Source organism: Pristiophorus japonicus, chromosome 20 (assembly GCF_044704955.1).
Source record: "Pristiophorus japonicus isolate sPriJap1 chromosome 20, sPriJap1.hap1, whole genome shotgun sequence".
In the NCBI taxonomy this organism is placed as follows: domain Eukaryota; kingdom Metazoa; phylum Chordata; class Chondrichthyes; family Pristiophoridae; genus Pristiophorus; species Pristiophorus japonicus.
Genome location: NC_091996.1, coordinates 96,468,284 through 96,493,221, shown reverse-complemented (window position 1 = coordinate 96,493,221; position 24,938 = coordinate 96,468,284). Strand labels below are relative to the sequence as shown.

The following is a 24,938-nucleotide window of genomic DNA, read 5'->3' as shown; positions in this document are numbered from 1 at the left end:
CCCTCCGACAGTGCGGCACTCCCTCAGCACTACCCCTCCGACAGTGCGGCGCTCCCTCAGTACTGCCCCTCCGACAGTGCGGCGCTCCCTCAGTACTGCCCCTCCGACAGTGCGGAGCTCCCTCAATACTGCCCCTCCGACAGTGCGGCACTCCCTCAGCACTGCCCTCCGACAGTGCGGAGCTCCCTCAATACTGCCCCTCCGACAGTGCAGCGCTCCCTCAGTACTGCCCCTCCGACAGTGCGGCGCTCCCTCAGTACTGCCCCTCCGACAGTGCGGCGCTCCCTCAGTACTGCCCCTCCGACAGTGCGGAGCTCCCTCAGTACTGCCCCTCCGACAGTGCGGCGCTCCCTCAGCACTGCCCTCCGACAGTGCGGAGCTCCCTCAATACTGCCCCTCCGACAGTGCGGCGCTCCCTCAGTACTGCCCCTCCGACAGTGCGGCGCTCCCTCAGCACTGCCCTCCGACAGTGCGGCGCTCCCTCAGTACTGCACTGGGAGTGTCAGCCTGGATTATGTGCTCGAGTCCTTGGAGTGGGACTTGAACCTACAACCTTTTGACTGAGAGGCGAGTGTGCTGCCCACTGAGCCACGGCTGACTTTGACAGCTGACCAGTTCATCTGTGCCTGGACGCACTGTTCAAATCCCACTTCATTTCATAGCTGCTCGGTAGAACAGTGACTCCACAGTTTTGCCGGTTACGCAAACTATAAATATTCAGGTCAGCTTGCAATTAGTAACAAACAATGAACGAGTTGAAGGATGGGCTTTGTGATGTTTGTTTTTGTTCCCCCCTCCTCTCTCCAGTCTTTCCCGCTGTCACCATTCCGAACCTTCAGCAGCCGGATTGACCAGATTAGGCAGGTAAGGCTTGCCTCGTGGCGTACGGCGCAGTTAAACTCGCTCGAGTATATTGTGCCGATGTTCCAGTCAGGTCAAGAGGCTTCCTTCACAGTCGAAGTGTCCGCAGTAATTGTGCCCCTGGGTCAACGGCTCAACCACATGTAGGTGACAGAATGTACGGCCCAGGAACAGGCCATGGCCCCATCGCTCCGTGCCGGGGTTTATGCTCCACACCAGCCCCCTCCCACCCCTCTCCATCTCACCCCATCACCATCTCCTTCTATTCCTTTCTCCCTCGTGTGTTTATCCAGCTTCCCCTTAAATACATCGATACTATTCGCCTCAACCCCTCCCTGTGGCAGCGAGTTCCACATTCTCACCACTCTCTGGGTAAAGAAGCTTCTCCTGAATTCCCCATTGGAGTTAGTAGTGACTGTCTTATTTATTCATTCTCGGGATGTCGGTGTGGCCAGAATTTATTGCCCATCCCTGATTGCCCTCGAGAAGGTGGTGGTGAGCCGCCTCATACAACTGAGTGGCTCGCCGGGCCATTTCAGAGGGCAGTTAAGAGTCAACCACATTGCTGTGGGTCTGGAGTCACATATCGCCCAGACATGGTAAGGGCGGCAGATTTCCTTCCCTAAAGGGGCATCAGTGAACCAGCTGTGACAGTGCGGCACTCCCTCACTACCGCCCCTCCGACAGCGCGGCACTCCCTCAGCACTGCCCCTCCGACAGCGCGGCGCTCCCTCAGCACTGCCCCTCCGACAGCGCGGCACTCCCTCAGCACTGCCCCTCCGACAGTGCGGCGCTCCGTCAGCACTGCCCCTCCGACAGTGCGGCGCTCCCTCAGTACTGCCCCTCCGACAGTGCGGCGCTCCCTCAGTATCGCCCCTCCGACAGCGCGGCACTCCCTCAGCACTGCCCCTCCGACAGCGCGGCGCTCCCTCAGCACTGCCCCTCCGACAGCGCGGGGCTCCTCAGTACTGCCCCTCCGACAGCGCGGCGCTCCCTCAGCACTGCCCCTCCGACAGTGAGACGCTCCCTCAGCACTGCCCCTCCGACAGCGCGGCACTCCCTCAGTACTGCCCCTCCGACAGCGCGGCGCTCCCTCAGCACTGCCCCTCCGACAGTGAGGCACTCCCTCAGCACTGCCCCTCCGACAGCGCGGCACTCCCTCAGCACTGCACTGGGTGTGTCAGCCCCATGGAGCGGTTCTTGAACCCACAACAATCTGACTCCAAGGTGACACTAAAAGACAATTGCCTCTTTTACGTTTCAGGAGGAGAGCATGGATGTGATGAATCGGGAGACTGCACACGAAAGGTGAGTTTGGCATTCGGAACTTTCAGCTTCCTGCCCGGTTCGTGTGAATCCTCGATTATTGGGGACACCTTTTGGTGGTTTCTTGATTGCAATTTGCGTTCGTTTGCATTCCCACCTTCCCAGTTTTCAACTGTCCACTCCTGAATGTACCGACCAAGGTTTCTTACTCTTCTAACTATAGGTTGTATTAAGTCTCCTCTGGTCAGAGAATGATGGAGCCCATCGGGCCTCTTTGAAAGAGCTGCCTGTAATGTATTTGCTTCATGGGTTCTTTGCTTAAGAATCCGTAGCAACACATTGCTATTAAGAACTAGTTGGTTTATTAACAAAGGTTTAACAATCACACGACACATTACTGGTTCATCCACCAGGCTCACAACTGCATACCTCATCGTGGATGACCTAGACCCAACTGGTCGGGGTTTTATTGAGTCTTGTGAACATCATGTGACTGGCTAAGCCACCCACAATGCAACAGCTCTCCAAACCAGTGAGCATCCTCACAGGGGCATAAGTTATACTGTCCAATCAGTCCCAGTCTCCTCCTGCTCTTTCCCCACAGCCCGGTGAATGTTTCCCCGTCAAGTATTTATCCAATTCCCGGTTTGAAAGTCACTATTGAATCTGCTCCCACCGCCCTTTCAGGCAGCGCGTTTCCGATCACAACAACTCGCGGTGTTTTTAAATGCCCAAGTCGCCATTCTTCAAGGTAGACCCTTGACGGTGAGAGTCGGAAGGCACTCCCTCAGTCCTCCACCTTCCCTACCCTGGGGTCTCGACTGCTCAGCACAAACTCAGATCGAGCCTGGGCTCATCGTGGTGTCTAATCTCAGCAACGCAAGGCAGCGCATTTACAAAGAAAGAAACAAAGACTTGCATTTATATAGCGCCTTTCACGACCACCAGATGTCTCAAAGCGCTTTACAGCCAATTAAGTACTTTTGGAGTGTAGTCACTGTTGTAATGTGGGAAACGCCAATTTGCGCACAGCAAGCTCCCACACTCAGCGATGTGATAATGACCCAGATCAAGTGTTTTTGTTATGTTGGTTGAGGGATAATTATTGGCCCCAGGACACCGGGGAGAACTCCCCTGGTCGTCTTCGAAATAGTGCCGTGGGATCTTTTGAGGGAGAGCAGACGGGGCCTTGGTTTAACATCTCATCCGAAAGATGGCCCCTCCGACAGTGCAGCGCTCCCTCAGTACTGTCCCTCCGACAGTGCGGCGCTCCCTCAGCACTGCCCCTCCGACAGTGCGGCGCTCCCTCAGCACTGCCCCTCCGACAGTGCGGCGCTCCCTCAGCACTGCCCCTCCGACAGTGCGGCGCTCCCTCAGCACTGCCCCTCCGACAGTGCGGCGCTCCCTCAGCACTGCCCCTCCGACAGTGCGGCGCTCCCTCAGCACTGCCCCTCCGACAGTGCGGCGCTCCCTCAGCACTGCCCCTCCGACAGTGCGGCGCTCCCTCAGCACTGCCCCTCCGACAGTGCGGCGCTCCCTCAGCACTGCCCCTCCGACAGTGCGGCGCTCCCTCAGCACTGCCCCTCCGACAGTGCGGCGCTCCCTCAGCACTGCCCCTCCGACAGTGCGGCGCTCCCTCAGCACTGCCCCTCCGACAGTGCGGCGCTCCCTCAGCACTGCCCCTCCGACAGTGCGGCGCTCCCTCAGCACTGCCCCTCCGACAGTGCGGCGCTCCCTCAGCACTGCCCCTCCGACAGTGCGGCGCTCCCTCAGCACTGCCCCTCCGACAGAGCGGCGCTCCCTCAGCACTGCCCCTCCGACAGTGCGGCGCTCCCTCAGCACTGCCCCTCCGACAGTATGGCGCTCCCTCAGTACTGCCCCACTGCCCCTCCGACAGTGTGGCGCTCCTTCAGCACTGCCCCTCCGATAGTGTGGCGCTCCCTCGCTCCCTCAGCACTGCAGTGGAGTGTCTGCCTCTATTTTAGTGTTCAAATCCTTGGAATGGGACTTGAACCCACAGCATTCTGACTCAGAAGCCAGAGTGCTATCCAGTGAGTCACAGCTGACGCAGATACTAAGCAGGAAGTACTGTATTTATTCATTTATATGTTTGGAGTGGAGTGTGTGGGGTGGTTCGATCCTCAGTACTCTTTCTTGGTTGGAGCAGTTTCTCCACAGACTTGGCACCAGGCAGCGGTCGGAACCAGTGCCTTCTATCAGTTGTCGCTCCTCCTGCACACTGATACTTGGAAAGGGCAACTTCCATTCCGGCACGCGCACACTCCAAACTGCTGACTTAAAACTGGAGGGAATCCAGCAGAGAGATTGAAGGCGTGCGGAGGCAGGACTGCGGAGGAGCTGCTGTTTCAGTGTCACACTGCTGGGGGAAGCAGAACAACAGCTGATAGTTAAAATAAAGACAGACTTGCATTTATGTAGCGCCTTTCACGACCACCAGATGTCTCAAAGCGCTTTACAGCCAATGAAGTACTTTTGGCGTGCCATCAGTTTTGTAATGTGGGAAACGCTGATTTGCGCACAGCAAGCTCCCACACACAGCAATGTGATAATGACCCAGATGTTTTCGTGATGTTGATTGAGGGATAAATATTGGCCCCAGGACACTAGGGAGAACTCCCCTGCTCTTCTTCAAAATAGTGGCCATGGAATAGATTTATCTCCACCTGAGAACAGACGGGGCCTCGGTTTAACGCTCCCTCAGTACTGTCCCTCCGACAGTGCGGCGATCCCTCAGTACTGTCCCTCCGACAGTGCGGCGCTCCCTCAGTACTGCCCCTCCGACAGTGCGGCGATCCCTCAGTACTGTCCCTCCGACAGTGCGGCGCTCCCTCAGTACTGCCCCTCCGACAGTGCGGCGATCCCTCAGTACTGTCCCTCCGACAGTGCGGCGCTCCCTCAGTACTGCCCCTCCGACAATACGGCCTCCCTCAGTACCGCCCCTCCGACAGTGCGGCCCTCCCTCAGTACTGCCCCTCCGACAGTGCAGCCCTCCCTCAGTCCTGCCCCTCCGACAGTGTGGCGCTCCCTCAGTCCTGCCCCTCCGACAGTGCGGCGCTCCCTCAGTACTGCACTGGGCGTGTCAGCCTAGATTGTGTGCTCAAGTTCTTGGAGTGGGACTCGAACCCACAATCTTGCGACTCCGAGGCGAGTGTGCTGCCCACCGAGCCACAGCTGACACTGTGCTGTGGCACTAAACCTCCCTCTGTTTACCCTCTGTTCCCCCCCCCCCCGCCTCCCCCCGCCCAGCCCAACTGGTTTGCGTTTCACACAAGCCTCCTCCCAACCGACTTCACCAAACGCCTTGCGCAGATCCTTCTGCTGTTGGCACATCATTGCACTGGTGAAGGATTGGAAATATCCCACAGAGGCCGTGGGGGTGTCAGGCCGTTTGGCATTGACGGGGAAGCTCGGGACTCATCATCAGCATCCGAATCCTGCCCCGCTGCTGAGAAGCAGAGGGCGATCGGGGTTCTCCCTGGTGGGCATTGGCAGATGCTGCCTTTACCTCAGTGGCTGGGGGAGCCCGGGGGAATGCCTTACCCTCGGGGGAGGTGGCACACGTGGTTCAGCTGTCTGATTTGTATTTTTCCCTCTCTTCCATCTCCGTTAAGAGGGATACACACAGCCATGCAGATGAGCTGCTCGTGGGAGGAAGCCTTTACGCTGGTGAGTAGCTCGGCCCCCGAACCAGGCCAACACAACATTAGAATTAGGAGCAGAGGTCGGCCATTCGGCCCCTCGAGCCTGCTCCGCCATTCAATACGATCATGGCTGATCCGATCTTGGCCTCAGCTCCACTTCCCCGCCCGCTCCCCATAACCCTTCACTCCCTTATCGTTCAAAAATCTGTCTTATCTCCACCTTTAAATATATTCAATGACCCAGCCTCCACAGCTCTCTGGGGCAGAGAATTCCACAGATTCACCACCCTCTGAGAGAAGAAATTCCTCCTCATCTCAGTTTTAAATGGGCGGCCCCTTATTCTGAGACTATGCCCCCTGGTTCTAGATTCCCCCACGAGGGGAAACATCCTCTCTGCATCTACCCTGTCAAACCCCCTCAGAATCTTATATGTTTCAATAAGATCACCTCTCATTCTTCTAAACTCCAATGAGCACAGGCCCAACCTGCTCAACCTTTCTTCATAAGTCAACCCCTTCATCTCCAGAATCAACCTAGTGAACCTTCTCTGAACTGCCTCCGATGCAAGTAAATCCTTCCTTAAATAAGGAAACCAAAACTGTACACGGTATTCCAGGTGTGGCCTCACCAATGCCCGAAGTAACCACTCGATGACTAATTAGTGACGCTTTGTCAAGTGCCTTCTGGAAGTCCAAATACACCACATCCACTGGTTCCCCTTTATCCACCCTGTCCATTACATCCTCAAAGAACTCCAGCAAATTTGTCGGATGTGACTTCCCCTTCATAAATCCATGCTGACTCTGCCTGACCGAATTATGCTTTTCCAAATGTCCTGCTACTGCTTCTTTAATAATGGACTCCAACATTTTCCCAACTACAGATGTTAGGCTAACTGGTCTATAGTGTCCTGCTTTTTGTCTGCCTCTTTTAAAAATGTCCATGGTCCTATTTTCTGCTAACCACTGAGCCTTTTTCAGGAAAATATGTGTGCATGAACGTTGGGTGAGGATCAGATAGATTTGGCTGTGATACCCATCCTCATCGGCAAATAGCCTTTTGACACCCATCCAGGATTGACTATGAGGAATATTAATTGGGAAAAATACACGTTCGGGACAGGAAAGAAAGAAGGACTTGCATTTGTGCAACCATCGAACGTCTCGGGGCGTTTTGAAGCCAGTGAAGTGCTTTTGGAGTGTAGTCACTGTTGCGGTGTGGGAAACGCGGCAGCCCATTTGTGGAATTCCCTGCCCCAGAGAGCTGTGGAGGCTGGGACATTGAATATATTTAAGGCGGAGATAGACAGATTTTTGAGCGATAAGGGAGTGAAGGGTTATGGGGAGCGGGCGGGGAAGTGGAGCTGAGTCCATGATCGGATCAGCCACGATCGTATTGAATGGTGGAGCAGGCTCGAGGGGCCGAATGGCCGACTCCTGCTCCTATTTCTGATGTTCTTCACCTTGTTAACTTCCCGTGTGGGTTTTTTTTTTGTGGCCTCGAATGTTTAGCGTGCATTAGATGGGGAAACTCTTGACGGAAGTAGCCTCGGTGTAAAAGTGCACAACTCCGACCTCCTTCGTTTGTGAACAGCTCGCGATGGGCTTGTCACATGACCCTCAGAGGAAGGACAGTCCAGAGTTGGGCGGAGAGGGCGTCATTAGGTTCAACTTCCCCTTTGTGTGTGCTGGGGCTAATCGGGGGGAGGGGATGCAGCTGGGCTTTTCCGCCTGCTACAAGTGAATTCGCGGACGTTGACGGGCTGGCGAGGACCGAAGCGGAAAGCTCTTTTCGCTCTTCCCCCTCCCCCAGCCCCCACCGAAAAAAAAGCAGTTGTCGTGGCGATTGAATGGCCTGATCAGACTGTGCTTTGTCGTGCAGTGGTGCGGACTGCCCTGCGAGTGGGAATATTCCGCCCGTTTTACCCGGTGCCCGTGTTTCTTTGGCAGTGGGACCAGATGGTGACTGCGGAGCAGGACCACCCGATCCTGGCGCTGCCGAAGGATGATATCTCCCCCCTCTCCCCGTCTCCGGCGCGGATCGGCAAGGTACGACACGTCGGCGCGAGGCGCTGGGAATTCGGCCGGGGCAGGGGCCGGGGAGGGGGGATGATTTTAAAGACGCGAATGTCGGACGGTCGCTAAATTTAGCGCCGGGGAAATGGTCCGCGACGGCAGCCCGCAACATTTTGTGGTTGCACGCCGAGAGTGGGGCGGAGCAGCTAAGGGAGGCGCTGCACACTTCTCTCGGGGCGCTAGGCCGGGTGTGCAACTGAGTATCCCGTTGCTAAAGAGCTGACCTCGGTGCACCCTGAGAGGGGTGTCTCTGCAACAAATAAAAGAATCTGAGCAAAACAAAACAAAAATTGCCAATACGTTACTCACCCCAAATAAAGTTGCATCGTGGGAAAAAAAACTTAGCGCGCGCACTGACCCCGTGCAGTCATTCCTTCCCTTAGCGCCCCCGGGACAGCTCTACACGCCAGCCTTCTCTGGCGGGGTCACCGGGGGGGGCGCTACTGGTGAAGGGCAAACCGAATGTTGCCTCCGCGCCGATACCGGGGGGGGGGGGGGGGGGCGTTGCGCACCGGCGCGGCGCTCCCCGGGCGATACTCAGCACCGCCGGTGCTGCCACACGGAATTTGCCGAGCGGCGCGAATGCTGGCGCTCGCGGCCGCATGCCCTGTGGCGCCCCTCGCGAGCGGCGCGATCCAGCCAGATTTCTCCCCCGAGGAATTTGGTCTTGGCAAGGTTTCCGGCAGGCTCTTGACAAAAGGCGGCGTGGGATTGTCAGGGGCTTGCGATGTTTCGGGATATCTGCAGCCGGCAACATGATTTTTTTTTTAAATCTCCTTATTTGCAAACTTCACCTACTGGGAGATACCTGACGAAGAGGGATGATTGCATTTGGGGGCAGCTCGCTCGCCTCGGAGTCAGAAGGTTGTGGACACGGCCCAGGCTGACACTCTCACTGCAGTGCTGGGGGCTGCGGTGCCGAGGGAGGGCTGCGACGTTCGAAACTTAGAAACCCGTAGCTGATTGATTTGCTCTTGCAAGACAGTTGCCTCTTTTAGCACAGAGGGCTGCGTGAGGTTTCAAGGGGCCTGCAGTATTTTGGGTTGGGGCAGGGAAGTGAGCGAGTTCCTTTCGTTGCAAACTGCAGCCTGGCCGTGGCTCAGCTCGAGCTCGCTGGCACACCGTACGTTTGGGATTGGGCGGCCTTTCACCTCCTGCTGCCCTGGCCGGCAATCGGCCCCCTGGGGAATCGCGCGGGCGGCCTGGTGTGAATCACCGTAAATCATCCGCCTCAGGCAGCTCGTGTGATTCTCCAGCTGACCGTGTGTGTGTGTGGGCGGAGAGCATTCAACTGTTGCAGTACGCCGCTGCTGAAGACCCTGTTGAGTGGGAAGGTGCACCTTATTCAGCAGGACAGCGAACGGCTGGGGAAACGCCGTGCGCCATGCTGTGGTGGGTTTGCGTCTACAATTCCATGTAATGTCCCCACCGCTTAAAGCTCGATCGCGAGAAGGGCCCCCAATTTTGCCCAAAGTCAATTTTTTGGCGCTGAGCTCAGTTTAAACATTCCCCAATGTTGGGGCGGGGCGTCTACTGCCAGCGCCAGAGTGGGGCGGACGGAGGGGGTTGGGGGGGTGTTCGCTGGGGTGGACGGAGGGGGTTGGAGGGGGGTTCGCTGGGGCAGCAGGAGGAGTTGGGGGTCGCTGGGATGGACGGAGGGGGTTGGAGGGGGGTTCGCTGGGGCAGACAGAGGGGGGTGGGTAGGGAGGGGGGTCGCTGGGGCAGCAGGAGGAGTTGGGGTCACTGGGATGGACGGAGGGGGTGGGGGGGGTCGCTGGGGTGGACGGAGGGGGTTGGGGGGGGTTCGCTGGGGTGGATGGAGGGGGTTGGAGGGGGGTTCGCTGGGGCAGACAGAGGGGGTTGGATAGGGAGGGGGGTCGCTGGGGCAGCAGGAGGAGTTGGGGGTCGCTGGGATGGACGGAGGGGGTGGGGGGGGGTCGCTGGGGTGGACGGAGGGTGTGGGGGCGGGTCACTGGGGCAGCAGGAGGAGTTGGGGGTCGCTGGGATGGACGGAGGGGGTGGGGGGGGGTCGCTGGGGTGGACGGAGGGTGTGGGGGGGGTGGTCGCTGGGGCAGACAGAGGGGTGTGGGGCCGCTGGGGTGGACGGAGGGGGTTGGGGGGGGGGGGGTTCGCTGGGGCAGACAGAGGGGGGGTGGGGGGTGGAGGTGGGGAATGGGGGGATGGCGACTTGCCACCGACGGGCTGATCAATGCCGCCTTTCTTTTCCAGCAGTACTTCTCGTCGTCCCAGCATATCCTGATCCCCAAAGGTGGTGTCACCCCAAACTCCTCTCCGAGTCCCACTCGCCGTTTCGGAAGGTGAGGGAAACCTATTCAGCTCGGCGTCCCCGAGTTATTGCTGTGTGTTTATGTGTGTGTGTGTGTGTGTGTGTGTGTGTGTGTGCGAGCGAGAGAGAGTGTGTGTGCGAGCGAGCGAGAGAGAGTGTGTGTGCGAGCGAGAGAGAGTGTGTGTGCGAGCGGGAGAGAGTGTGTGTGCGAGCGGGAGAGAGTGTGTGTGCGAGCGGGAGAGAGTGTGTGTGCGAGCGGAGGAGAGTGTGTGTGCGAGCGGGAGAGAGTGTGTGTGCGAGCGGGAGAGAGTGTGTGTGCGAGCGAGAGAGAGTGTGTGTGCGAGCGAGCGAGAGAGAGAGTGTGTGTGCGAGCGAGAGAGAGAGTGTGTGTGCGAGCGGGAGAGAGTGTGTGCGCGAGCGGGAGAGAGTGTGTGCGCGAGCGGGAGAGAGTGTGTGCGCGAGCGGGAGAGAGTGTGTGCGAGCGAGAGTGTTTTTTCCCCTTGCTCTATTCAGCCCTGCTGTCCGTCCTGCACTGTGGACTCGTGTATTTTCGTTATAACAACAACAACTTGTATTTATATAGCACCTTTACCGTAACGAAATGTCCCAAGGTGCATCAGGAGTAATATGAGATTTGAAAATTTGACACCGAGCCGCATAAGGAGAAATTAGGGCAGGTGACCAAAAGCTGGGTCAAAGAGGTTGGTTTTAAGGAGCGACTTGAAGGAGGAGAGAGAGGCGGAGAGGTTTAGGGAGGGAGTTCCAGAGCTTGGGGCCCAGGCAACAGAAGGCACGGCCACCGATGGTGGAGCGATTATAATCAGGGATGGTCAGGAGGGCAGAATTAGAGGAGCGCAGATATCTCGGGGGGTTGTGGGGCTGGAGGGGGTTACAGAGATAGGAAAAACTCTTTCCCCCCCTCCCCCATTGTAATTATTTCAGTGTATATTCCAGGATAAACCGTCGCAGTGCCTTTTTCCTCCTCGTTTCTGTTAAAAGTGCCCTACGTATTTTCGAAAATTATCACCAGAAACAAGCCCGAGGCTGAGGTGCCAAGTTGTGATATTACAGCACCTAGCTGTGTGTCTCAGTGGCCTTATTTCTCTGAGAGTAATGAAGGAAAGAAAGACTTGCATTTATATAGCGCCTTTCACGACCACCAGGCGTCTCAAAGCGCTTGACAGCCAATGAAGTACTTTTGGAGTGCAGTCACTGTTGTAATGTGGGAAACGCCAATTTGCGCACAGCAAGCTCCCACGCACAGCAATGTGATAATGAACCAGATAATCTGTTTTAGTGATGTCGATCGAGGGATAAATATTGGCCCCAGGACACCAGGGAGAACTCCCCTGCTCTTCTTCAAAATAGTAGCCATGGGATCTTTTACATCCACCCGAGAGGGCAGATGGGGCCTCGGTTTAACGTCTCTTCCGAAAGATGGCACCTCCGACAGTACAGCACTCCCTCAGTACTGCCCCTCCGGCAGTGCGGGGCTCCCTCAGTACTGCCCCTCCGACAGTGCGGCGCTCCCTCAGTACTGCCCCTCCAACAGTGCGGCGCTCCCTCAGTACTGCCCCTCCGACAGTGCGGCGCTCCCTCAGTACTGCCCCTCCGACAGTGCGGCACTCCCTCAGTACTGCCCCTCCGACAGTGCGGCACTCCCTCAGTACTGCCCCTCCGACAGTGCGGCACTCCCTCAGTACTGCCCCTCCGGCAGTGCGGCGCTCCCTCAGTACTGCCCTCCGACAGTGCGGCGCTCCCTCAGTACTGCCCCTCCGACAGTGTGGCGCTCCCTCAGTACTGCCCCTCCCACAGTGCGGCGCTCCCTCAGTACTGCCCCTCCGACAGTGCGGAGCTCCCTCAGTACTGCACTGGAGTGTCAGAATTTTTGTACGACAAGATCCTGGAGTGGGACTCGAACCCACAACCTTCTGACTCAGAAACGAGAGAGTGCTACACACTGAGCCACACTGACACTAAATTCTAAGACAAAGGCAGCTTCGAATGCTGCTTTGTGCACCGCACAACTTGTTTGAAGTAATACCGCCACACCTTTGAGTCTCCCCAAGCTGTGAAATGATCCCTTTACATAACCAGCGACAGAGAACAATGGCCCGTTTTGAAATGTACTGAGCAAGGACACAACGCTCATTCAATATTTTTTGTGACAAATCATTCTACAATACCTAAATGTTCCGCCCAGCGAATACCTAAGGTGGGCATGCTCGATCACCAGGGGTGATCCCTCAATCTCAACATTGGTAGATACCAGTAAATGACCCATCATTCATTCCCCTGCTGCTTCTCGCCTACACCAGACTATATGTGTGTCCACCACCCCTTCCTAACCTGCTGTTGGCACAATCTTTGCTAACACATTTATGTCAACATTTAGCATTGAAACAGCCTCTCACCCCCTCTCACCCCCTCTCACCCCCTCTCTCCCCCTCTCTCCCCCTCTCTCCCTCTCTCTCCCCCTCACCCGCCCTCTCTGCCCCCCTCACCCGCCCTCTCTGCCCCCCTCGCCCCCTCTCTGCCACCCTCGCCCCCTCTCTGCCCCCCTCGGCCCCCCCCTCCGTCCCTCGCCTCGGGCCCCCTGCCCCTCACCCCCCCCCCCCCGTCTCTCTCCAACCTTATTGCCCCCGAACCTCCCCTTTTACATTCACCTGGCTGGGGAAACTCCCCTCCCACCTCCAGCTGCAAATGGGGAGGTTGTCAAAGGTGGGCGCTGCACCCTAACTCTGGGATCAGAGCCCTCCTTCACCCTGCCACAATACGTCGTACGGCACGGCAATTGGAAGAGCTCATGTGTGTATGAGAGAGAGAGAGAGAGAGAGTGTGTGTGTGGTCCATTGAGAGGTGCCTCCCGAGGTTTGAATCTGTCTTTGCCTTCCCAGCAGGAGAAGTGTCAGCCCGAGTGTTGCGATACGACCCAGTGCCTTGGGACCATTAAAGAGGAAAGGTAAGGGGATCTTCAGTAACACCTCTTCACAACGCACATACAAAGAGCACGTTGACTAATGCATTGACTTCACATTTCAATCCTTTCCTGCTGTTACTTCCTGACTGTCGGTGTCAGCTTGGCTCGATCGGTGACGCTCTCGCCTCCGAGTTCAAAGGTTGAAGTTCAAGTTCCTCTGTTCGCGAGGGCGGGTGTGTTTGCACTCATCATTTACTCCTCAAATCAATTGGGTTGGTAACACACTGAATGTAAGATGTCACCAATTTTATTATGCACGCTGTCATTAAACACGCACAGAAACAGGGACCCAATCTCGAAGATAAGAGCATAAGGTGCTGGGAATATACAGCAGATTAATCGGCATAAAATCACAGAAATTTACAGCATGGAAGGAGGCCATTTCTGCCCATCGTGTCCGTGCCGGCCGACAAAGAGCTACCCAGCCTAATCCCACTTTCCAGCACTCGGTCCAAAGCCCTGCAGGTTACGGCGCTTCAGGTGCACATCCAGGTACTTTTTAAATGTGGTGAGGGTTTCTGCCTCTACCACCCTTTCAGGCCGTGAGTTCCAGACCCCCACCACCCTCTGGGTGAAAAAATTCTCCTCAAATCCCCCTTTAAACTTCCCCAATTACTTTCAATCTCTGCCCCCTGGTTGTTGACCCCTCTGCCAAGGGAAACAGGTCCTTTCTATCCGCTCTATCCAGGCCCCTCATCATTTTATACACCTCAATCAGGTCTCGCCTCAGCCTCCTCTGTTCCAAAGAAAACAAACCCAATCTTTCCTCATCGCTAAAATTCTCCAGTCCCAGCAGCATCCTGGTAAATCTCCTCCGTACCCTCTCCAGTACGATCACATCTTTCCTGTAATGTGGTGACCCAGAGCTGCACGCAGTACTCTAGCTGAAGCATCTGTGAGAGCAAAGGACAGGTTAGCGGTTCAGGCGGGGCCCTTCATCAGAACTGAACATTAACCTGCCTTTCTTTAGTCTGACTGCGCTCCCAACATTTAGCCTCGTGCCAGGGAGCCTGTGGCCTGCATGGTGCCACGCTGGCCCCAAGGGGCAACGCTGATGCCACGTGTCAATAGCTGCTTCAGTTCACCCCCATCTCAAAATAAAACGACATGCTGAAGTTTTCAAACGAAAGCCAAGTGCTGCAGGCGCTAGAAACAAAATCCAGAAAATACTGGGAACTCACGGCGGGTCAGCTCGCGTCTGCGGAGACAGACAGAGACCGAGTTATGGTTTGTAAGATTAGGATCACGTGTCACACACACACACAGATACCCAAAGGGTCTGAGGCGATATAAGGCATTTTATTGAAAAGTGACAGTTTTGAAGCATAATCAGATACTACATACGGTTAAGATAGGTACAGACAGTTGTGAGCGATATATGCGGAGCGAGATGACCGGATGGATGGACAGACACAGACCCCCGCTGTTTGAGAATTGTGTTCTCTCTCATTCAGTTCCTGTCTGCGCCGTTCCAACAGTTGTTAACTTTTGTTTTTTATTCGTTCCTGGGATGTGGGCGTCGCTGGCCAAGGCCGGCATTTATTGCCCATCCCCCTAACTGCCCCTCGAGAAGGTGGTGGTGAGCCCCCTTCTTGAACCGCTGCAGTCCGTGTGGTGAAGGTGCTCCCACAGTGCTGTTAGGGAGGGAGTTCCAGGATTGTGACCCAGCGACGATGAAGGAACGGCCGATATATTTCCCAGTCGGGATGGTGTGTGACTGGGAGGGGAACGTGGAGGTGGTGGTGTTCCCATGGACCTGCTGCCCTTGTCCTTCTAGGCGGTGGTTTTGCCGAAGAAGCCTTGGCGAGTTGCTGCAGGGCATCTTGTAGCCACGGTGCGCCAGTGGTGGAGGGAGTGTTTCATTTAATTTAAACAAGTTTAAAAATGTGTTCGAGTAGTCCTACAGCTGAATTTAATATGTTAATTAGCACACAGCGGTTATTGAAAATTGCAGTAGGTGAATAGGAGGTATAGGAGGTATAGGAGGGCTGACACTGGAATTCCAGCTCTGCGGGAATTGAAACCCTGGCTGGTGCTAGCTTTTGTTAAACAGAGCACAACCCCTATCCCTCCTTTACTGTATGCAAACTATGCACGTATTTTGTTACAGTGGCTGTTCTTCATCTCTAAGCTGATTGGTCATTTCTCTGCCGTTGAGTTTGAATAAGCAATAATGAGCCAGTGTACCACAGTAGGTGGGGTGTAACCGAGAAAAGACCAGTTTTCACGGAGTAATGTAATACGTAAGAAATAGGAGCAGGAGTAGGCCATACGGCCCCTCGAGCCTGCTCCGCCATTCAATAAGATCATGGCTGATCCGATCATGAACTCAGCTCCACTTCCCCGCCCGCTCCCTTATCCCCTTATCGTTTAAGAAACTGTCTATCTCTGTCTTAAATTTATTCAATGTCCCAGCTTCCACAGCTCTCTGAGGCAGCGAATTCCACAGATTTACAACCCTCTGAGAGAAGAAATTCCTCCTCATCTCAGTTTTAAATTGGCGGCCCCTTATTCTAAGATCATGCCCTCTAGTTCTAGTCTCCCCCATCAGTGGAAACATCCTCTCTGCATCCACCTTGTCAAGCCCCCTCATAATCTTATACGTTTCGATAAGATCACCTCTCATTCTTCTGAATTCCAATGAGTAGAGGCCCAACCTATTCAGCCTTTCCTCATAAGTCAACCCATTCATCCCCGGAATCAACCGAGTGAACCTTCTCTGAACTGCCTCCAAAGCAAGTATATCCTTTCGTAAATATGGAAACCAAAACTGCACGCAGTATTCCAGGTGTGGCCTCACCAATACCCTGTATAACTGTAGCACGACTTCTCTGCTTTTATACTTCATCCCCTTTGCAATAAAGGCCAAGATTCCATTGGCCTTCCTGATCACTTGCTGTACCTGCATACTAACCTTTTGTGTTTCATGTACAAGGGAGGGAGAACAGCCAGTTGTCGTGGTGCACGTTGGTACCAATGACATAGGTAAAAAAAGGGATGAGTTCCTAAGAAATGAATTTAAGGAGCTAGGAGCTAAATTAAAAAGTAGGACCTCAAAAGTAGTAATCTCGGGATTGCTACCAGTGCCACGTGCTAGTCAGAGTAGGAATCGCAGGATAGCTCAGATGAATACGTGGCTTGAGCAATGGTGCAGCAGGGAGGGATTCAAATTCCTGGGGCATTGGAACCGGTTCTGGGGGAGGTGGGACCAGTACAAACCGGACGGTCTGCACCTGGGCAGAATCGGAACCAATATCCTCGGGGGAGTGTTTGCTAGTGCTGTTGGGGAAGAGTTAAACTAATATGGCAGGGGGATGGGAACCAATGCAGGGAGATAGAGGGAAACAAAAAGGAGGCAAAAACAAAAGACAGAAAGGAGATGAGGAAAAGTGGAGGGCAGAGAAACCCAAGGCAAAGAACAAAAAGGGCCATTGTACAGCAAAATTCTAAAAGAACAGAGGGTGTTAAAAAAACAAGCCTAAAGGCTTTGTGTCTTAATGCAAGGAGTATCCGCAATAAGGTGGATGAATTAACTGTGCAAATAGATGTCAACAAATATGATGTGATTGGGATTACGGAGACGTGGCTCCAGGATGATCAGGGCTGGGAACTCAACATCCAGGGGTATTCAACATTCAGGAAGGATAGAATAAAAGGAAAAGGAGGTGGGGTAGCATTGCTGGTTAAGGAGGAGATTAAGGCAATAGTTAGGAAGGACATTAGCTTGGATGATGTGGAATCTATATGGGTAGAGCTGCAGAACACCAAAGGGCAAAAAACGTTAGTGGGAGTTGTGTACAGACCTCCAAACAGTAGTAGTGATGTTGGGGAGGGCATCAAACATGAAATTAGGGGTGCGTGCAATAAAGGTGCAGCAGTTATAATGGGTGACTTTAATATGCACATAGATTGGGCTAGCCAAACTGGAAGCAATACGGTGGAGGAGGATTTTCTGGAGTGCATAAGGGATGGTTTTTTAGACCAATATGTCGAGGAACCAACTAGGGGGGAGGCCATCTTAGATTGGGTGTTATGTAATGAGAGAGGATTAATTAGCAATCTCGTTGTGCGAGGCCCCTTGGGGAAGAGTGACCATAATATGGTGGAATTCTGCATTGGGATGGAGAATGAAACAGTTAATTCAGAGACCATGGTCCAGAACTTAAAGAAGGCTAACTTTGAAGGTATGAGGCGTGAATTGGCTGGGATGGATTGGCGAATGATACTTAAGGGGTTGACTGTGGATGGGCAATGGCAGACATTTAGAGACCGCATGGATGAACTACAACAATTGTACATTCCTGTCTGGCATAAAAATAAAAAAGGGAAGGTGGCTCAACCGTGGCTATCAAGGGAAATCAGGGATAGTATTAAAGCCAAGGAAGTGGCATACAAATTGGCCAGAAATAGCAGCGAACCTGGGGACTGGGAGAAATTTAGAACTCAGCAGAGGAGGACAAAGGGTTTGATTAGGGCAGGGAAAATGGAGTATGAGAAGAAGCTTGCAGGGAACATTAAGACGGATTGCAAAAGTTTCTATAGATATGTAAAGAGAAAAAGGTTAGTAAAGACAAAAGTAGGTCCCCTACAGTCAGAATCAGGGGAAGTCATAACGGGGAACAAAGAAATGGCGGACCAATTGAACAAGTACTTTGGTTCGGTATTCACGAAGGAGGACACGAACAACCTTCCGGTTATAAAAGGGGTCGGGGGGTCTAGTAAGGAGGAGGAACTGAGGGAAATCCTTATTAGCCGGGAAATTGTGTTGGGGAAATTGATGGGATTGAAGGCTGATAAATCCCCAGGGCCTGAGTACTTAAGGAGGTGGCCTTGGAAATAGTGGATGCGTTGACAGTCATTTTCCAACATTCCATTGACTCTGGATCAGTTCCTATGGAGTGGAGGGTAGCCAATGTAACCCCACTTTTTAAAAAAGGAGGGAGAGAGAAAACAGGGAATTATAGACCGGTCAGCCTGACATCGGTAGTGGGTAAAATGATGGAATCAATTATTAAGGATGTCATAGCAGTGCATTTGGAAAGAGGTGACATGATAGGTCCAAGTCAGCATGGATTTGTGAAAGGGAAATCATGCTTGACAAATCTTCTGGAATTTTTTGAGGATGTTTCCAGTAGAGTGGATAAGGGAGAACCAGTTGATGTGGTATATTTGGACTTTCAGAAGGCGTTCGACAAGGTCCCACACAAGAGATTGATGTGCAAAGTTAGAGAGCACATGGGATTGGGGATAGTGTACTGACATGGATTGAGAACTGGTTGTCAGACAGGAAGCAAAGAGTAGGAGTAAATGGGTACTTTTCAGAATGGCAGGCAGTGACTAGTGGGGTACCGCAAGGTTCTGTGCTGGGGCCCCAGCTGTTTACACTGTACATTAATGATTTAGATGAGGGGATTAAATGTAGTATCTCCAAATTTGCGGATGACACTAAGTTGGGTGGCAGTGTGAGCTGCGAGGAGGATGCTGTGAGGCTGCAGAGCGACTTGGATAGGTTAGGTGAGTGGGCAAATGCATGGCAGATGAAGTATAATGTGGATAAATGTGAGGTTATCCACTTTGGTGGTAAAAACAGAGAGACAGACTATTATCTGAATGGTGACAGATTAGGAAAAGGGGAGGTGCAAAGAGACCTGGGTGTCATGGTACATCAGTCATTGAAGGTTGGCATGCAGGTACAGCAGGCGGTTAAGAAAGCAAATGGCATGTTGGCCTTCATAGCAAGGGGATTTGAGTACAGGGGCAGGGAGGTGTTGCTACAGTTGTACAGGGCATTGGTGAGGCCACACCTGGAGTATTGTGTACAGTTTTGGTCTCCTAACCTGAGGAAGGACATTCTTGCTATTGAGGGAGTGCAGCGAAGGTTCACCAGACTGATTCCCGGGATGGCGGGACTGACCTATCAAGAAAGACTGGATCAACTGGGCTTGTATTCACTGGAGTTCAGAAGAATGAGAGGGGACCTCATAGAAACATTTAAAATTCTGACGGGGTTAGACAGGTTAGATGCAGGAAGAATGTTCCCAATGTTGGGGAAGTCCAGAACCAGGGGTCACAGTCTAAGGATAAGGGGTAAGCCATTTAGGACCGAGATGCGGAGGAACTTCTTCACCCAGAGAGTGGTGAACCTGTGGAATTCTCTACCACAGAAAGTTGTTGAGGCCAATTCACTAAATATATTCAAAAAGGAGTTAGATGAGGTCCTTACTACTCGGGGGATCAAGGGGTATGGTGAGAAAGCAGGAATGGGGTACTGAAGTTGCATGTTCAGCCATGAACTCATTGAATGGCGGTGCAGGCTAGAAGGGCCGAATGGCCTACTCCTGCACCTATTTTCTATGTTTCTATGTTTATAAGTACCCCTAGGTCCCGCTGTACTGCGGCACTTTGCAATCTTTCTCCATTTAAATAATAACTTGCTCTTTGATTTTTTTTCTGCCAAAGTGCATGACCTCACACTTTCCAACATTATTCTCCATCTGCTAAATGTTTGCCCACTCACTTAGCCTGTCTATGTCCTTTTGCAGATTTTTTGTGTCCTCCTCACACCTTGCTTTTCCTCCCATCTTTGTATCGTCAGCAAACTTGGCTACGTTACACTCATAATGGGACCAGGTGCTGAAATTCCAGTGTCCTCCTGTATCACCTGTTACCATTTTTAATATTTTAGTGGTACGTGGCGAGGGGTCATTTTAAAGTAATAATTAATGCCTCTTTCAGGAGTGGAAGCTTGAGCCTTTCAATTTATCTCTCTCTCTCTCTCTCTCTCTCTCTCTCTGTCCTCAGTCAATGCTGCGACTCAATGGGTAGCACACCCACCTCTGAGTCAGAAGGTTATGGGTTCCAGTCCCACTCCAGAGAGAGCACAAAAACATAGGCCAACACTCCCAGTGCAGTGCTGAGGGAGTGCCGCACTGTCGGAGGGGCAGTACTGAGGGAGCACCGCACTGTCGGAGGGACAGTGCTGAGGGAGTGCCGCACTGTCGGAGGGGCAGTACTGAGGGAGCACCGCACTGTCGGAGGGACAGTGCTGAGGGAGTGCCGCACTGTCGGAGGGGCAGTGCTGAGGGAGTGCCGCACTGTCGGAGGGACAGTGCTGAGGGAGCGCCGCACTGTCGGAGGGGCAGTACTGAGGGAGCGCCGCACTGTCGGAGGGGCAGTACTGAGGGAGCGCTGCACTGTCGGAGGGGCAGTACTGAGGGAGTACCGCACTGTCGGAGGGGCAGTACTGAGGGAGTGCCGCACTGTCGGAGGGACAGTGCTGAGGGAGCACCGCACTGTCGGAGGGGCAGTACTGAGGGAGCCCCGCACTGTCGGAGGGGCAGTACTGAGGGAGCCCCGCACTGTCGGAGGGACAGTGCTGAGGGAGCGCCGCACTGTCGGAGGGGCAGTACTGAGGGAGCGCCGCACTGTCGGAGGGGCAGTACTGAGGGAGCGCCGCACTGTCGGAGGGGCAGTACTGAGGGAGCGCCGCACTGTCGGAGGGGCAGTACTGAGGGAACGCCACACTGTCGGAGGGGCAGTGCTGAGGGAGCGCCGCACTGTTGGAGGGGCAGTACTGAGGGAACGCCGCACTGTCGGAGGGGCAGTACTGAGGGAGTGCCTCACTGTCGGAGGGGCAGTGCTGAGGGAGCGCCGCACTGTTGGAGGTGCCGTCTTTCAGATACGTTAAACCGAGGCCCCGTCCGCCCTCTCGGGTGAATGTAAAAGATCCCAAGAAGAGCAGGGGAGTTCTCCCCGGTGTCCAGTGGCCAATATTTATCCCTCAAATCAACATCACTAAAAAAACAGATGATCTGGTCATTATCACGTCGCTGTTTGTGGGATCTTGCTCTGCTGTATTTTCTAAATTTCAACAGTGACAGTACTTTGATTGTAAAGCACTTTGGGACGTTTGGTTGTGGTGAAAGGCGCTATATAAATGCAAGTCTTTGCTTCTTCCTACAGGTGACATGGAAGTGGATTCGCCTCCAAAGAAATTATTTGTTAGTGGTGTCCCTGGGATTGGAAATGCTGAGACTCCTCTGCTAACACCATCCCTCTCACACAGGTACATAAAATGCAAGCTCCGGGTGTTGCCTCTGATATAAGCTGTACCTAAGGTCCACTTACACATGTCGGTGCTCAGGAGGGCGGAATTAGAGGAGCGCAGATATCTCAGGGGCGGGGGGGGGGAGTTGTGGGGCTGGAGGAGATTACAGAGATAGGGAGGGGCGAGGGCCATGGAGGGATTTGTAAACAAGGATGGAAATTTTGAAATCGAGGAGTTGCTTAACCGGGAGCCAATGTAGGGGGTGATGGGTGAGCGGGACTCGGTGCGAGTTAGGACACGGGGGCAGCGAGCACAGGGGGTGATGGGTGAGTGGGACTCGGTGTGAGTTAGGACACGGGGGCAGCCGAGTTTTGGATCACCTCTAGTTTACGTCGGGAAGAATGTGGGAGGCCAGTCAGGAGCGCGTTTGAATAGTCAAGTCTGGAGGTAACAAAGGCACGGGTGAGGGTTTCGGCAGCGGATGAGCTGAGGCAGGGGGCGGAGACGGGTGATGTTACGGAGGTGGGAAACAGGCGGGTTTAGTTATACTGCAGATACGTGGCCGGAAGCCCATTTCAGGGTCAAACATAACACCGAGGTTGCGAACAGTCTGGTTCAGCCTCGGACACGAGTTGGGGAGAGGGAGGGAGTGGAGTGGTGTGGCTGGGGAACGGAGTCTATGGCGGGGACCGGAATGGGTAAGAGCCAATGACTTGCGGAGGTGGAGCGGGAACCCCAAACCCAAGGGGTGTGAATGGAGCGCGCGCTGCTCCAACTGTGCCGGGGTGGGGGGGGGGGGGCGAGACCTTCCCAACGCCCGCGTCCATCCTCATTCTGTATTCTTTGTGTTTGTGTTCCAGCCTGGAAAGTGCGAACTGCAGCCCTCCCCAGACCGTGCCTCTGTCGGGGCCTTACATCGCGACTTCGCTGCCCTCCGCCACCAACGTGGGCTTCCCGCCGCCTTTCGCTGCCCTGGCACACCCGCCCGGAATGTGAACACAGAGACAATCAGCTATATTCTAAGAGATGGGGGGAGCGGGGGGGGAGGTGCAGTGGGGTGGGGGGGGGGGCTACATAAAGCACTTTGTTAGAGGACACTGTATCATAGCATTCCTAATCAGTATTTTATAGTCAACTGTATCGTTCGTGAGCAAAAGCAAACCTGTTGGTCTGCGAATTACGGGGGTGGGGGAACCCACTCCTGCCGACCCCTTTCCCCCCCCCCCCCAGGGCCACCGGGACGGCACAGTCCCCCTGGTCGGAGCTAACCGCCCCCCCCCCCCTCCCTCCCCCCTCCCCCCTCCCCATTGGCATATTGGGCTCAGCCCTGGCCCCTGCCCACTGTGTGTATATATAGATATATATATATATATATATACCGCTCTACGGATGGCCGGTGGAGAAGACTTGAGTTGTTGCCGCGAGGTTAGAAGGGAGTCGAGGGGGGTTAGCTCGGCCCCCCCCTCCCCGGCCCCTCGTTGTGTATAGACGCTCCGCGAGGGCCGGAGCAGTCGCTCCAGATGGGACGGGACGGGTTTGGCCGGCGCCAGCCATCAACGGGCGACTCGATGGGGGCGGGGCGGGGCGGGGAGGGGAGGGGGGTCCCCTGTCCGACCCTGACCCCCACCCACCCAGCCTTCGAAGCCGCCCGCGTTTCCGCGGTGAGCTGCTGCCCGCGTGTGCGAAGCGGTGACGGTGTCCTCCACACACACGCGCCGCCGACACTCGCCGATTCGGTTGAGTGGCTGACTGTTGCTTGATGTGATGATTAATCATTTCTGTGAAGTTGATTCCTGGATCATTTAACCAAAAAAAATTTACATATCATTTGGGTTATCTTTCTGCGTTGGGCTCGTTTGTCCTGTTGAAGCTGCCTGTATCGAGCAGAGTTGCAAAGGGCTTGGGACACTTCACGGGTTGGTTTTGGTGGGTCCGATAGTCGCTGTGTCGGAGGCAACTACCTTGGCCGCACACACACACACACACACACACACACAGTATGGTTCCTTGGCAGTCGCCTGGCGCGCGATCGGACCCCCCCCCCCGTGCAGTATTGCATTCAGTTCCCAACTCCAGCCACTTACTGGAACCACATCTTACATCAAACAATCCCCACCCCCCCCCACTGCCCCGTAACCATCTTTGTCCATCGCGCCCCTCAAGCGACTGAAGCCACGCAAAGTGGCGGCTCCCTTTTATTTTTCCCGGGCGGGGATCTCCCGTGCACGGCCCGACGGAAACCGCGTGAGCCGCCTTCTCGACACGCCACCCGTCAGTCCTGCCGTAACACTGCCTCCCCCCCCCGCCCCCACCCCCGACGGCTCTGGTGCTGCCGTGGGGCAGCTCCGGCGTTGCCACTTGCCGGGACGGCATACTGTTTGCAGTTTTACAAAAGGGTTTTGCGTCCGGCGGGGAGCGCGTCTTAAAATCTCCGCCGAGCGCGCGGATCGCCGCCGGACTTGTGCGCCGGCAAAGCCCTGTTTTGTTATTTCCCCCCCCCCCCCCCCCCCACCCCGGCCAGAGGTGGCGATTCCGTAACCGCGGGCGAGGAAGTTCGCTGGCGTCCAGAGACACAGCTGACCAAAAGCTGCCGCTGCGGCACCCAGGAGTGGCCAGTGTTCGTTGTCCCGCAACGTGTCTGCGACTGGCTGTCCCACCCAGTCGCATGAGGGGCGACCTGTCAGCCCGAGGGAGGCTTAACGCTGAAGGAGAAAGCGATTGTTTGGCCGCTGACATTTCTTGGTTGCCGCGCTCTTGAGCAAGGCGGTGGAATTTCTGGGCAAGCCCAGAACCAGCGGGCCAGTCTGTACACCTTGCCAAAACGGCTGATGCCATCCACAGGCAATGAGAGTTGTGTGCAGTGTGTTGGACTCCAGGCATCTGGAAGACCTGTACCCGTTATTTTTATCTTTTTTTTTTTGCTGCTTCCTCTTTTTGTTTTGGAAAGCTAGCTGCTTGTGTGTTGCTTCAGCAACTTGTTCTGTACCGGTCCAGTCACTGTCACTGCGGGCTTCGAAACGTGGAGCCACTGGATTCCTGAAGCACCCATCCCTCCCCTCGCAAGACTTGCTGGCCAGACGTCAGGAATACGACCGGCCAGCAGTTGAGAAGTTCAGTCGCCCCCCGACCCCTCACCTCCCTCTTTGTTCTGTCGCCAGCTTTAGCTGCTCTTCGATAAACCTCCGTCGTTGCTTCTGTTCCGAGGGGGAAGCCTGGAAGTGGATGGTGCTAGTTAAACGTTCACAGTGTCGGGGGAGAGGGGGTGGGCGGCCGTTGAGCTTACCCTCGGTCGGTTAACTGGGCCCCCTCCTCGTGGCCCCTTCCCCCCCCCTCCAACCACCCCCAGTCCGAGGACCACACGGCCGGACAGGTCAGAATCCTCGGCCACTCTGTATGTCGAGTGTCGGCTCGTTTTTTATTTTCCCGCTCATTTCATACCAAAGCCTTTTAAGAGAAGAAACGAGACATGGTTGAATTCTTGTGAAGAAATCTAGGTATCCCGATCGTCATGATGCCTATCGGCGCTCGGACTCTGCTCGCTTGCTGTCTAATTCTGTGCAGCACCCACATGTCATCAGCTAGCATTGTGCTACGCCAGTTAATGTGCTGTAAATCGCCAGGGTTCAAAATGATTCTTTACAATCACTGGTCTACACAACCATTGAGTAGGGATGAGGCAATATATGAAGAAAATGAATCTAAGGTCATTGGTGCCAATTTTATATTTTTTATATAATATATAATTATATATATATATAT

At 54.5% G+C, this 24,938-nt stretch overlaps 1 protein-coding gene across 1 annotated transcript in view; it reads left to right on the top strand.

Annotated features, from left to right (window-relative positions):
* Positions 1-22,747, top strand: part of LOC139232725 (P2R1A-PPP2R2A-interacting phosphatase regulator 1-like) — a 35,460-nt gene extending 12,713 nt beyond the window's left edge. The window contains exons 3-10 of the mRNA XM_070863230.1: positions 808-864; positions 2,126-2,169; positions 5,760-5,814; positions 7,740-7,838; positions 10,095-10,183; positions 13,050-13,114; positions 21,095-21,197; positions 22,040-22,747. Of these exons, the coding sequence (XP_070719331.1) occupies positions 808-864; positions 2,126-2,169; positions 5,760-5,814; positions 7,740-7,838; positions 10,095-10,183; positions 13,050-13,114; positions 21,095-21,197; positions 22,040-22,175 (648 nt within the window). The 3' untranslated portion in view covers positions 22,176-22,747. The remainder of the gene's footprint in view (positions 1-807; positions 865-2,125; positions 2,170-5,759; positions 5,815-7,739; positions 7,839-10,094; positions 10,184-13,049; positions 13,115-21,094; positions 21,198-22,039) is intronic.
* Positions 22,748-24,938: the final 2,191 nt, after the last annotated feature.